The following is a 14,640-nucleotide window of genomic DNA, read 5'->3' as shown; positions in this document are numbered from 1 at the left end:
TATTTTTATTAAAGGGGATTACTGGGATACTCCTTCCCCCTATAATTTATATTAGAATTATATTATATTCGATTACATTAAGAAAAGTGCCAGATTGTGGTTATATATGCACCCTACAACCCAATTGCATCCAATAATCACCCCTTTAAATTTTATATTTCCAGCCCCATCTGCTGCAGCCCACCGGGAAATCTCCCGGTATCCTGGTAGGCCAATCCGGCCTTGCTTAGTATTACTGTACAATGCTTTTAAATTACAGGTCCCTCTAATCCCTGGGTCTTCGCCAGCTCATCCCTGTCTTGTCGTTACTTATTGTACCCCCTGTATAGCCGTGCGGAATATCACAGCAAATTACCAATACAAATACATTATGAATAATTATGATTCCCATCTTTTTCAGACACAGAAGGTTGGAACTCAGTGTTAAGAGATGGAACTCCTGCCTCTGTGCCAGTGCGCTTGTCTCGCCACCAGAAAGAAGTGTACTTGGCATCGCGACACCAGACGCCACTATACTTCAGTGCGCCAGGTGCTGTACTATCCCATTGCCTACCAAAGTGGTTTATAAGAGCATCCTTTTCTTGTCTCCTCTTGCTTCTAGAATGACTTAAACAGCAACGTTATGTGTATTTCTCTGCTGTTTGCGCTTTTCTTACAACTTATAGTTTGACATGAGAAAGATAAAAAAGTGAGACCACAGTAACTTGTTGTTACAGCGGCATTGCCAGAACTTGATATTATTATCTGTTAGGTAGCAAAGGATGATATTTATTTCTCCAGTGAACAATTAACATGATATTTTATAGATCATTTTGGTTAAGGGGACTTTAAACACCTTGACATTTTCAAATAAAATGTTTAGTTATGTTTAGTAAAACAACTGTGCAATATATTTTCATTATTTATTTTGCTCTGAAAATTGAGGCTTTTCTAATTCTCATAACTTGAAATGCACCCTGCTAACTTCTCGCGGCTAACCCTGCTACATATATGTCCCTAATTGTCTTTAACAGATAACAACTGCAAAACAATGCTCTTCATACTAACATATTGATATAGTTAGCCTTGTTGTCTGCAGACTCAAGCCCAGATTCACTCCTCTAGATAAGGCAAATGGTGGCTGGAGTTTGGTTGCTGAAAAATAATTGTAGCAAACAAGATATCTGTGTTTATATATATATGTGTGTGTGTGTGTATATATATGTGTGTGTATGAATGTGTGTGTGTGTGTATATATATATATGTTCATGAAAGTGTGTGTGTGTATATATATATATATATATATATATGTGCGTGTTTGTATATATATATATATATATATATATATATATATATATATATATATATATATATATATATATATATATATACACACATAACTTACACTAAGCCAATCCCAGAGAGTTCAGACATTCTGACCGGTGTATACACACCTGCCCCTTGCACCACACTGCCGTAAGGGTGGGAGATGGTGCAATTTACATCCTGTATTTAGTTTCTGCGGAAGTATTTATAGTATAAAGACGTAATATATAGTATTATACTTTATATAGGGCACATTGAATGTTGGGACATGGATGACCATACAGGGGCAGGGCATACAGAGGGGAGGAAAATAAGGGTGCTGGGTTGAGGAGCCCTATAAATTTGTCTTGTCCAGGGTCCCACTAAAGCTAAGGGTGGCCCTGAGCCACATGCAGCAGAATCTGTATGGTCTGATTTACTGGAGCTCATAGACCTTACATTCCATCAGTTTGTCATTCTACTAGAGCCTAAACCTCATATGTAAGTTATAAGCTTTATATACCGCTGCCACCTATTGCTCACACAGTAGATTGCAATGTGCCCCTGACATGCCTTTTGCAATTCAACTTTTTTTTTTTTTAAATTTAAAAATCACAGTCAAACCACCTATATTGCTATATCTTGGTTTTTTTAAATTGAGGGGCCAAAAATCATTTCTGACCTATGTTCAGACATCACCTCAGTGAATACTTCAAATACTACTACAGATCACCCTATTCATCCCACTTATTTTACATATGGTACACTTTGAAATCACAATGCAGTTTATAACATCATATTCCTAAATTCTCTGCTTCATACCACTGAGTCTAAAGTGAATTTGTTCTGTGTGTACAATATAGTTCTGCATGTGTCTCCCCTCATAAAGAAGTGCAGGAAATGCCCCTTGTTCAGCTATACAGTTTCCTTGTATTGAGAACATTTTGCTTTCCTTGTGCAGAACGGTACCTGGGAGACCAGTCTTTGAGTTACGGACAAACGTTGACCATAAGTTTCCGTGTGGATAGGGGGCGCCACAGAGCAGGAGCTGAAGATTTGGTGCTGGAAGGTAATGGGTTAACTGTTACTGCCCCACTTACAACTTCAAGAACCGCCCTTCCCTGCCGGCTGCCGCAGACATACACATTCAGGTGAGATTATAGAACTGGAAGTATGTCCTACACTATAGGCTAGATGTATCAATTTGCAGACGGACAAGGCTCACATGTGAACCTGTCCACATTTCATCATAAATTGTGGGCCACATTTGTTCCCCATATTTAGCATTGCATTAGCGCCACCCCCTGCTCTCACGCAACGAATTGTGTGAGAGCAGGGCTTGTCAATCACCCCTGGCCGAATGAGTCTATAGTGATTTTCCTGTAAGTTGGTAGAGAGGGCTTAGGAACCAGTGGTTTAAACCACTTCTTGATAAATATCAGTTGCAGGCTCAAATGAGTGAGCTTGCATGCGATAGAGGCATTTGCCTGATGAACAATATACCCCTAAAAGTAATTGTGTACATTCGGCCCGCAGGGCTGGGTAATATATTGTGCTGCCTGGTCCGAGAATGCAATGACACCCCCCAGTAGTAACATTACTGATAAGCAAATCAACCTACTAGCCTGGCCATTGACCATCCTAAACCTGCCTACCTGCATACAACCAATGCTTATCCACAATTGCACAATAAGTGGGAAGGTAGTTAGGGAAAAGATGCACTTGTCCCACCTTGTCTGGTTCTGTGTCTGTGTATGATGAGCTTATGCTGCTGGGAGCCTTCCCCCACAGAGACAGAGGACAGGAGTGGTCTTGGTCTGACAGTGCTGCCTGGGTCTATTGGACCCACTTGGTCCCATGATTCAGCCAGTCCTGCATTCTGGGAGTATCATGCAAAAGTCTTTATTTTCTACAGAAATGATTTGATAAGCCATGTTCATGTATGAAATACTAATTTTATAAATGTCTGTAATTTGAAAGGGACAATCCCAAAAACATATGGAGGTTAATTTTAAAGGGACGTGATACTCAAAATGTTCTGTTTTACCTTAAAGGTTTTTCAAATGTATGACACTGTTTTTGTTCATTTAAAAAAAACCCTGATATTCCTGTTCTGAATAAACCAACTTTTCTTTGGAAGTTGTACCTATCAGCCAATGAGCAATAGATACCCGGGTATCAGTTGTACTCTCTGTAAGTTTCACTTTAAACAGCTTTTACTTAAAGGAACATAAAAGTGCAAAAAGAAACACTTTATATTTGCATAATTATTTCCTTATAACTATATGTTTAACCCCTGCAAAGGGTTTAAACACATAGAGTCAGCTCCAGAACAGAAATGCACTACTGTACTGGGAACTAGTTCAACATATATGGTAAGCCAATGACAAGAGGCATATGTGCATAGCCACCAATCACCAGCTAGTAGTGCATTGCTGCTCGTTAGCCTACCTGGGTATGATTTTTAACAAAGGATATCAAGAGAATTTATTTTGATAATAGAAGTAAATTAAAAAGTCTCTTAAAGGGACACTAAACCCAATTTGTTTCTTTCATGGTTCGGATAGAGCATGCAATTTTAAGAAACTTTCTGATTTACTCCTATTATTCATTTTTCTTCATTTTCTTGGTATCTTTATTTGAAAAAGCAGAAATATAAGCTTAGCACTTGCTGATTGGTGGCTACATTTAGTCACCAATCAGCAAGCGCAACCCATGTGCTAAACCAAAAATTGTCCTGCTTCTAAGCTTAGTTTCTTGCTTTTCAATGACAATCTCATTATTTCATGCACAGAAACCAGTTTAGAGATTAGTTCAGTGCTAGAATACAGACTTTACAGCTCTGTGTATAAAATCTAGCTACTACCTTTAATGTATCCTGAGCATTATTGCTAAAAAAAAATACATATTCTGAAGGACTATACAGATCTAAGCTAGCTGAACTTATGCTGTTTGTATATCTTATTATTTATTTTTGTATTTTCCTCTCTTCTTCCTCTTCACAGACTGGATGGGCTCTCTGGTAGTCCCTGGACACCTCAAATAAGCCACTTTGATTTCCGTCGCCTGTTGAGTAATGTGACTGCACTAAGAATCCGTGCCACCTATGGGGAATACAGTAAGTGACACATGGGCCTCTATCAGACATGATTAAGGATATGAATCTTTGTATGTTGGCTCAATACATTCTTTGTTTTTATTACTGGTAGTGTTGCTATCTGCTTTTTGATACTATTGGACTTTGGGACTGTTGGTCCCTGATAGCTTGCACACCATATAGACAATACCCTGGTGCTGGATCACATTGAAGGGAACCACATAGGGACTGCTATACCAAATTGAGAGGCTAGATAAAAGTTTGTATACAACATACTTGCGTAAACAGCATAGCATGATGGCTAGATTTAACCATTATAGGTTCAAATGAAAATATGATGTTAACTGCTAATTTAGAAACTGTTTAACATTGTTGAATGGATCAATGAAATTGGCTGAAATGGGTCCACAATGTTATCAAAATTTGAATAAATAATTTTTAAGTTATTCATGTTTTTTATTTTTTTATTTAATGTAAGTAGAATGCTATTTAATTGCTGCAACAATCCCCAAGGTATTTGGCATTATGGGGGCATATAATTGGGTAGAGTATGTCTAGCTTGGTTGGGAACACATTTTCAACATTTTCAGTTTATTTTGAGTTTGAAACCATTTTCAGTATCACATTGTATATCTTTGTATTTTGGTTTCAAATTATATTATTGTTATGAATAGTCTATTAAACGTTACTGCATGCAGCAGTGACATTTATATATGAGGTCTAGATGATACATAGTTTTAGGATCAGGCCAGAAAGACAGATACAGACAAGACTGACTGATAGACATGCGTTTCGTTTCGTTCCGAATTTAAATTCGGAAGAATTTGTCAAATTTGGAGATTCAGATTGATTCGAATTTCCGAATTACCGTAGCACCGAATCTAACGAATAAATCCGAATTAGTTCAGATTTATTCGTAACATTCGGATGGCCATGGACTAATCACAATTACACTAGTATTGTACTGTATATTAGGTTATATCACTCTGCTATGGGTTACACCTAATATTACAGTACATAATACTAGTCTAATACACAGCACATCCCACCTAACACATACCGAACTTCCGAATTTACGAATCGAATCTGAACCGAATACATCCGAATTTATTCAAATCCGAAACGAATGCATTCGAATGTATTCGAATCGATCCGAAACGACCCGAAACAATTTTTTTCGCCGCGCACAAGTCTACTGACTGACTTATCAAGAAGCCAGATGTTTCAGGGGATAGTTTAATTCACTTGTATGTGGATGGTCACAGGTTAAAGTCACACTCAAGGTTGTTTTTATTTTTCCTTTTTTTCATAGTATATTGAAAGATATAGCGAACATTTAAAACGCTTCATTTTTCCTTGCAGCGACAGCAAGCTGTCTGCCTTGGCAAAAATCTCACGAACACCATTACATATGTCAACCAGGCACCGCAATAAATGTCAGCAGAATTTGTATTTCCTTCATTATTACACAGTATGATGATCTATATTTCTTTCTCCAACAGGTACTGGGTATCTTCAGTCTGTAAACCTTGTATCAGCTCGTCCTGTGTCCGGTGAAGCTGCACCCTGGGTGGAAAAATGTGTTTGTCCCACTGGCTACCAGGGAAATTTCTGTGAGAAGTGTGCGCCAGGGTACCGCAGAGATTCCACTGGGCTGGGGTCTTTGAGCTCATGTGTGGCCTGTAATTGCCAAGGTGGAGGACTGTGTGATCCAGATACTGGTGAGTGAAATAGGCTTTGTATTTGGGACATAAGAATAAAAAAATATATACAGCTCTCTTTTGATAGATCACAATAGTTTTTGTTATTTATTCCCTTCTGCCCTATACCTTTCCTCTGCTAAAGCATTAAAGGGACAGTATACACCAATTTTCATATAACTGCATGCAATAGACATTACTATAAAGAATAAGATGCACAGATACTGATCTAAAAATCCAGTATAAAACCATTTCAAAACTTACTTAGAAGCTGTCAGTTTAGCTCTGTTTAAAAGGTAGCTGGAAAGCCCACTGCAAGTAGGAAATATCAGACACTCCCCCCTCCCCCTTCTTTAGCATATGAAAAGACTCTTTACACAAACAGGAGCAAGCTGGAGTAGGTATACGTCGGTATTCTCCTAAAACTTTGGGGCTTGGTTAGGAGTCTGAGAATCAGAGCAATGTTATTTAAAAATAAGCAAAACTATACATTTTTCACACCAAAAAAAACTTTATGGGCTATATAAATAGATCATCTACAAAACATTTATACAAAGAAAAATGAGTGTATAATGTCCCTTTAAACAGAGACAAACTCACCCACTAACTCTGCTGTGCGGCCCTGGAACAAAATATAAGCTGATCAGCCAACCAATGGCTGTAGAGAAATCCTCTGTGGCAACTGATTGGCTGTGTTGTGCCTTTAGAGGGATAGTAAACACCAAAAATATTATTGTTTAAAAAGATAGATAATCCCTTTATTTACCATACCCGAGTTTTGCATAACCAACACTGTTACAGAAATACACTTGTTACCTCTTTAATTACCTTGTTTCTAAACTTCTGCTGACTGCCTCCTTATCTCAGATCTTTTGACAGACTTGCATTTCAGGCAATTAGTGTTGACTCTTAAATAACTGCATGTGCATGAGCACAGTGTTATCTATATGAAACACATGAACTAACTCCCTCTAGCTGTGAAAAACTGTCCAATGCAGAGGCGGCCTTCAAGGGCTTAGAAATTAGCATATAAGCCTACCTAGGTTTAGCTTTCAACTAAGAAAACCAAGAGAACAAAGCAAATTTGATGATAAAAGTAAATTAGAAAGTTGTTTAAAATTACATGACCTAACTGGATCATGAAAAATTAATTTGGACTTTACTATCCCTTTAAGCTGATAACATAGGAGTGAGTTAGTATAGGAATGTGCCTGGGTGTTAAATTAGTTTGCAGGGTTTAAACGTGCACAAATAAAATTCTTTAGAACATTTTATTGTTGCACTAATTCTCAACTGTATTTTAATTTGGCACCGTTGTGTCCCTTTACAGACATAAGCAAAGGAGAATTTCCCTTTAAATCACTCAAACAAAATAGAGCAGTTTATTATTATTATCATCTTTTAACAGAAAAACATTTATCCGGTGCAGTTAAATAAATTGCTTTACTTACATTGTCCTTTTATTTATTCCGATCACTTCTTTATCCTGAACAGGTGACTGTTACTCCGGAGATCAAAATCTTAACAATGACTGTGCTGACTGCCCACAAGGGTATTACAATGACCCCCGTGACCTCCAAAGTTGTTTGCCCTGCCCATGCGGTTCTGGAATCGGCTGCTTTTTGTCACCAGAGACTCAGGAACCTGTGTGTGAGGACTGCCCTGTAGGACTGACTGGTGAGCTTAATCCTTTATTGTTTCATTATATTTACAATACAATAAGGGCCATATTACAAGTGGAGCGCTATATATTGCTTTCATGAAAGCGATATTTGCGCTCCACTGTGTAATACCAGTGCACGCTAATGTGCGCTGGTATTACAAGTTGTCAGCAATGCAAACGAGAGGTTGCGTTTCGCATTGCTGGGAAGCATTGCGCTCGTGAGAGTGCGCTTCCATAGGCTCCAATGGGGGCCTCGTTCTACTAAAAAGTAAGTTATAGCGTACCTTCCTTAGAACTGATGAATTAAAGTCCATCAAAAATATTGTTTTGATTCCAGATGATTATACAAATTGGAAACTTTATCATCACTTTAAAAATCTGAAATAGCTGTATGTTGTGTTTCTAATTGCATTATGCAGAGACTTGTTTATTTTATGTATTGCTGCTTGTGCATATTTCTTTTGAGCCTCTCTCATGTTACTGTTGGTGATATTGAGGGGGAGCACTGCTCTGCATGACTGTATACTGTACAGATCACTGGGTCCCTATAAAATGATTTTCATTTATAACTCTAGGCACCCGCTGCGAGGTTTGTGCAGATGGATATTTTGGAGACCCTCAGGGACAACGTGGGCCTCAAACTCCCTGCCGGCCTTGTGGTTGCAACAATAACATTGATCTCAGGGTGGAGGGGAACTGTGACAGGGTGACCGGAGAGTGCCTGAAATGTATTCACAATACAGCCGGATTCTACTGTGATCAGTGCAGAGAGGGATTTTTTGGAAACCCACTGGACCAAAATCCTCAGAACAAGTGTAAAGGTATTGAATGGTCATAAAGGGATATTAAGTATTTTTCTTTACTTCTTTAATTTTAAAAATGCCCTTTTTTATGCATATCAGTGTTCCTGTACTGCGAAAAAAATGTTTTGTTGTTTGCACATGTGCGGTTAAAGAAAAAGACGGGTTTAGCTCTTCCCACTTCTCTTCGCTTATGGTGGTTTAGCACTAATTCAGCTTAGCTAATTAATAACAATTTATTAAGCAGTTAATTAAACAGACAGACACATCTCTCTTTATAATCTCAATCTAATAGCTAAATATAAATATAGATTTAATATACAAAACATAATTTATGCTTAAAAACTACTTTAAGATGCTATTGCAAATAATTATTTTCCTACCATGATTGTTGATGCAAAACTGATAATCCACTTTAAGAGAGCAAACGACTAGAGAGGCAAGGTGAGGGGGGGGCAAAATTACAGAAAAGTAGATAAGAGTAGCAATCCAAGCCTCCATGGTAGAAAGTGGAATAAGCACAGTTTTCAGATGTATTTTGCAGTAAAAGGCAACAAAATACATAATGAATATATACTGCAATAATGTTAATATTGTATGAGTTGTTACAGTTTGAGTTTACCATGTCCTTTTAATAAAACTAAATAATGTCATTCTGGCATTGCATGACAGGGACCCTACACATTAATGACAATTACACATTTGGTTAGAACGCCTGTGTTAATCTTCCACATGACAGGGTGCACTTCTATGCAAATATCCCATCTCTTTCCTCTCTCATAGCTTGCTACTGTCACCCAGTGGGTACTGAACATGTCGGGTGTCAGAAAGATGGCTCCTGCAGGTGTAAACCCGGGTTTAATGGGGCCAGTTGTGATCGCCCTCAATGCCCCAGCTGTTACAGCCAAGTCAGTGAAAAGGTAAGACTTGTATCAGCCCTCTGTTTTTTTCTGCTAAAATTGCAATAAAGAGAGACTATGGCTAAGCGTTCTACAACTAAAAGTCCTGGGGCCAAAATGCATCACTTTCTATTCTTCCTTCCCCAACATCCCAAACCTCTTTGTCTGAACCACTATGGCTCACTGATAGCTCCTAACATTTTTATTCTTCATCTAATCAGCAAGGCAAGGAAAGTGTTTTTGTTCATGCATAACCTTCCCAGCTTTGCCAATATTATTTTCCAATAGAGACGTGCCCCCTTGTGCTCATTATCTTAAAGGGAAGCATGTCACTCAAGATTGTACCATCAGTGACAATAATGTCTTGGGCACTACATCCTTTGACTGGCTATAAAGCCTGTTGCCTAGCTTTAAAAAAAAAAAAAAAACAGTGCAACTGGTGAGTCTGTGCCTGCAAGTACAAGGGACATGCATAAATAGAACATGTAGATTTTTAATGCTTTCCTGTGCTAAAGTCAGGGACACTAAAGTTGTGCATTAAAGTTATTTTACAGGGATACAAGCTTGAGAAGATCAGTGTTGGGTCGGGGCTCTCAGTTGGTTTCTGTTGATCTTCAGAACAGATTTTATTCACTAGCTTCTTTATTTACAGCTCAATTTGTACAAAACGTATCTCCAAGAGATCTCCAGCTCAAACAACAGCCAGTCCCCAGCAAGTGGGGAGCTGAATGCGCGAATGAAAAAGGCAGAGGAGGCCGCACGAGCACTTCTGACCGAGGCTGAATCTACACACGGTAAGAAGGAGGTTGCACACTGCTGAATGCTTTCCTGACATCATTAAACAAAATATAAAAGTGTTTTTGTTGTTGAGGGGGAAAAAAGTATTTAAAAAAAAAACATATTACATTGTTTTTCCACTAAATTGTTTTGCTTGTGGAGGCTTTTCCTCTGTCACCAATAGAATTGTGAGTTGCCCTATCAGCCATATTAAGCAGTTGACTTTTTCATTTGTGCATAATCAGTATCTCCCTGTTAGTTGCATTACTGGTTAAAACAGCTTTGAATGAACATTCAATCATTCATTAAAGATCTTCAAACATTCTAGAAGCATTTAGAACTGTCATATTGTTAGTAAAATATTTAGATTGCACTTTTCCAGTGCAGCCTAGTGACACATCCTCTTAAAGGGACATAAATCCCCAAATGTTGCTTTCATGATTCAGATAGAACATGTGATTTTACTTCCGTTATCTCATTTGCTTCATTCTCTTGGTATCCTTGGTTGAAAAGCATACCTATGTAGGCTCAGGAGCAGCAATGCATTACTGGGACCTAGTGCTGAATGGAGGCTGCTCATAAATTACTCTTTTCATTGGTTCACCTGATGTGTTTCAGTTAGAATCCAGTAGGGCATTAATGATCCTTCAACAAATGATGCAAAGAGAATGAAGCAAATTTGATAATTGAAGTAACTTGGAAAGTTGCTTAAAATTGCATGCTTTATCTGAATCATGAAATAAAAATATGAGGTTCCGTGTCCCTTTAAGTATGCTTACCTGAGTTCCTGTATCAGATTTAAATGAGCTCCTGCACTGATCTAAGCACTCACAGTGATAAATACAGCGATGCTGGAGAGCCAGACCTTAAAGGGACACTGAACCAAAAATGTCTCTTTCATGATTCAGATAGAGCATGAAATTTTAAGCAACTTTCTAATTTACTCCTATTATCAATTTTTCTTCGTTCTCTTGCTATCTTTATTTTAAAAGCAGGAATGTAAATCTTAGCAGCCAGCCCAAATTAGGTTCAGCACCATGGATAGCACTTGCTTTTTGGAGGCTGACATTTACCCACCAATAAGCAAGCATAACCCAGGTTCTCTAACCAAAAATGGGCCGGCTCCTATGCATCACATTCCTGCATTTTAAATAAAGATAGCAAGAGAACAAAGAAAAATTGATAATAGGAGTAAATTAGAAAGTTGCATAAAATTGCCTGCTCTATCTGAATCATGAAAGAAAAAATTTGGGTTTAGTGTCTCTTTAAATACTTTTGTTCACTGTGTAGCATGTTGCTAGGACAGTAAATAAATGCAGCATTCAGAAGTATGCTGTATACACTGCAGCCTCTCTGGGAGAGTGGAAAAGGCACAATTTCTGGAGGCAAAATAAACAATGAATATGACACATTACTTATAAACTATTCTTAAAGGGACATTCAACACTCAGTGTAACAGGTTTTTATATAGTAAATTAAGAAACGGAGGTCCGCCTACACTATACCCCTCCTCCCTTGCCGCCTTGCTTCTGTCCTAATCAGCGGCGCTAACTACTCTAATACCCGGTCAATATGGATGCCGAACTCCCCCCACTATTACGTAGCTGCCTTCTTCTTAAACTGATAAGCAAATCAGAATACAGTCCTCGGACTGAAATTGCACGCGCGTGCAATTTCAGTCCGAGGACTGGATTCTGATTTGCTTATCAGTTTAAGAAGAAGGCAGCTACGTAATAGTGGGGGGAGTTCGGCATCCATATTGACTGGGTATTAGAGTAGTTAGCGCCGCTGATTAGGACAGAAGCAAGGCGGCAAGGGAGGAGGGGTATAGTTTAGGCGGACCTCCGTTTCTTAATTTACTATATAAAAACCTGTTACACTAAGTGTTGAATGTCCCTTTAATTAAACTTTTCACAGGTATTTGATTTTGAGGTCACGTGACATTAAAGGCTATGTTTTGTTGTCATTTGATATCACTGACCCAAGGTGCAGATATCCTAAAAATTGTGTTTAAAGGGACAGTCAAGTCAAAATTAAACTTTCATGATTCAGATAGGACGTAATTTTAAAAAACTTTCCTATTTACTTTTATCATCAAATTTGCTTTGTTCTTTTGTTATTCTTTGTTAAAAGCTAAACCTAAGTAGGCTCATATTCTAATTTCTAAGCCCTCAAAGGCCGCCTCTTATCTCAGTGCATTTGACAGTTTTTCACAGCTAGACAGCCCTAGTTCACATGTGCCATATAGATAACATTGTGCTCATGTCCGTGGAGTCATTTAAGAGTCAGCACTGATTGAAGTAAAATGCAAGTCTGTCAAAAGAACAGAGACAAGGGGCAGTCTGCAGAGATTTAGATACACAGTAATCACAAAGGTAAAAAGTATATTAATACAACTGTGTTGGTTATGCAGAAATGGGGAATGGGTAAGAAAGGGATTCTCTATCTCTTTAAATAATAAAAATTCTGGTGTAGACTGTCCCTTAAATTATAACTTTTATGGGAGGGGGTTAATTTAGCTGGCAAAGATGTTTCTGTTTATTTTGCACAATAAATATTTTAGTTAATAAAATCTCCTCTCTGGGTTTATTTACTGTTTTTATCACTGTTTTACTATTTAAAACGTTGTGTTTCTTTCTTATCTAATTATAGAAGTTAAATGGATAATCATAATCATTTATTTTATTCTCAACCATTTAGTGCTACAGAATATATTTCTTTTGTTTTTGTTTAACGGGACATAAAATGTAAAAGGAAAATGCTGTAATTTACTAGAGAATTATGACACTATTGTAACATATAACTTGTGTGACTACTGAACATTGGTTAAACACATAGTACTTAAAGGGATAGGAAAGTCAAAATTAAACTTGCATGATTCAAATATAGAAAGTCATTTTAAGACACTTTTAAATTTACTTCTATTTTCAAATGTACGTTGTTCTCTTGGTATCCTTTGTTGAAAAAGAATACGCACATATCCTACCCTAGTGTGAGCTAACTGCTGATTGGTGCCTGCTCAAATTTGTTTCTTGTGATTGGCTGACTAGATGTGATCTGCTAGCAGCCAGTAGTGCAATGTTGTTCCTTCAGCAAAGGATATCACGTTAATGAAGTAAATTGGAAAGTTGTTTTAAATTGTATGTTCTATTTGAATCCTGAAAGAAAAAAATTGGGTTTCATGTCCCTTTAAAGTCAGCTCCAGGATAGAAATGCATTACTGGGAGTTTACTGAACACACGTGCTTTTCAATAAAGGATACAGAAAGAACAAACAAAGTAAATTTAGTAGCAGAAATAAATTAAAAAGTCTCTTAAAATCACATTTTATCTGTATCAAGTAAATTTACTTTTGACTTTCATGTCCCATTAAATCTGAAGTATCTAGTTTTACAGAATGGAAAGTAATGACTGATTTGCGTTCTAATTGTGTCCCCCTCAGGTGCAGAGCTCTCTCTACAGAGGAAAATATCTGGGCTTCAGGGAACTGAGTCAGAGTTGCAAACTCTCCTACAACAAGCACGAGGTTCACTGCAGGCAGCGCAGTCCCAGAGCAGTCAGTACCATGGACAGCTGCAGGACACAAGGCGGAAAATGGAAATCTCACGGCAGCAGCTTGAGGGGGGCCAGGCCGAACTAGCACGCATGGTAACTCCCACTGAATAAAGTCACTACTAATCTTTATATTCAGGCTTACAAGTTTATCTGTAATAGAAAACTATATACTAATCATATTGAGATAACTGTAGTTATGTGTATGTGCTTTTGTGTGAGTGTGTATTTGCTTTGTGTGAGTGTATGTGTGCTCTTGTGTGAGTGTATGTGTGCTCTTGTGTGAGTGTGTGTGTGCTCTTGTGTGAGTGTGTGTGTGCTTTGTGTGAGTATATGTGTGCTCTTGTGTGAGTGTATGTGTGTGTGCTCTTGTGTGAGTGTATGTGTGCTCTTGTGTGAGTGTGTGTGTGCTCTTGTGTGAGTGTATGTGTGTGTGCTCTTGTGTGAGTGTATGTGTGCTCTTGTGTGAGTGTGTATATGCTTTGTGTGAGTGTATGTGTGCTCTTGTGTGAGTGTGTGTGTACTCTTGTATGAATGTGTGTGTGCTCTTGTGTGAGTGTGTGTGTGCTCTTGTGTGAGTGTATGTGTGCTCTTGTGTGAGTGTGTGTGCTCTTGTGTGAGTGTGTGTGTGCTCTTGTCTGAGTGTATGTGCTCTTGTGTGAGTGTGTGTACTCTTGTGTGTGTGTGCTCTTGTGTGAGTGTGTGAGTGTGTGTGCTCTTGTGTGAGTGTCTGTGTGCTCTTGTGTGAGTGTGTGTGTGCTCTTGTGTGAGTGTGTGTGCTATTGTGTGAGTGTGTGCATGCACTTGTGTGAGTGTATGTGCTCTTGTGTGAGTGTGTTTGTGCTTTGTGTGAGTGTGTGTGTGCTCTT

General features: G+C 38.2%; 1 protein-coding gene across 1 annotated transcript in view; it reads left to right on the top strand.

Annotated features, from left to right (window-relative positions):
* LAMC2 (laminin subunit gamma 2) overlaps window positions 1-14,640 on the top strand; it is a 53,979-nt gene that overhangs the window by 13,920 nt on the left and 25,419 nt on the right. The window contains exons 6-14 of the mRNA XM_053693978.1: window positions 401-529; window positions 2,246-2,435; window positions 4,290-4,402; window positions 5,884-6,102; window positions 7,576-7,758; window positions 8,320-8,565; window positions 9,328-9,464; window positions 10,096-10,237; window positions 13,662-13,867. Coding sequence (XP_053549953.1) covers window positions 401-529; window positions 2,246-2,435; window positions 4,290-4,402; window positions 5,884-6,102; window positions 7,576-7,758; window positions 8,320-8,565; window positions 9,328-9,464; window positions 10,096-10,237; window positions 13,662-13,867 — 1,565 coding nt within the window. The remainder of the gene's footprint in view (window positions 1-400; window positions 530-2,245; window positions 2,436-4,289; window positions 4,403-5,883; window positions 6,103-7,575; window positions 7,759-8,319; window positions 8,566-9,327; window positions 9,465-10,095; window positions 10,238-13,661; window positions 13,868-14,640) is intronic.

Source organism: Bombina bombina, chromosome 10, assembly GCF_027579735.1.
Source record: "Bombina bombina isolate aBomBom1 chromosome 10, aBomBom1.pri, whole genome shotgun sequence".
NCBI lineage: Eukaryota > Metazoa > Chordata > Amphibia > Anura > Bombinatoridae > Bombina > Bombina bombina.
This window is presented reverse-complemented; position numbering and strand designations above follow the sequence as displayed.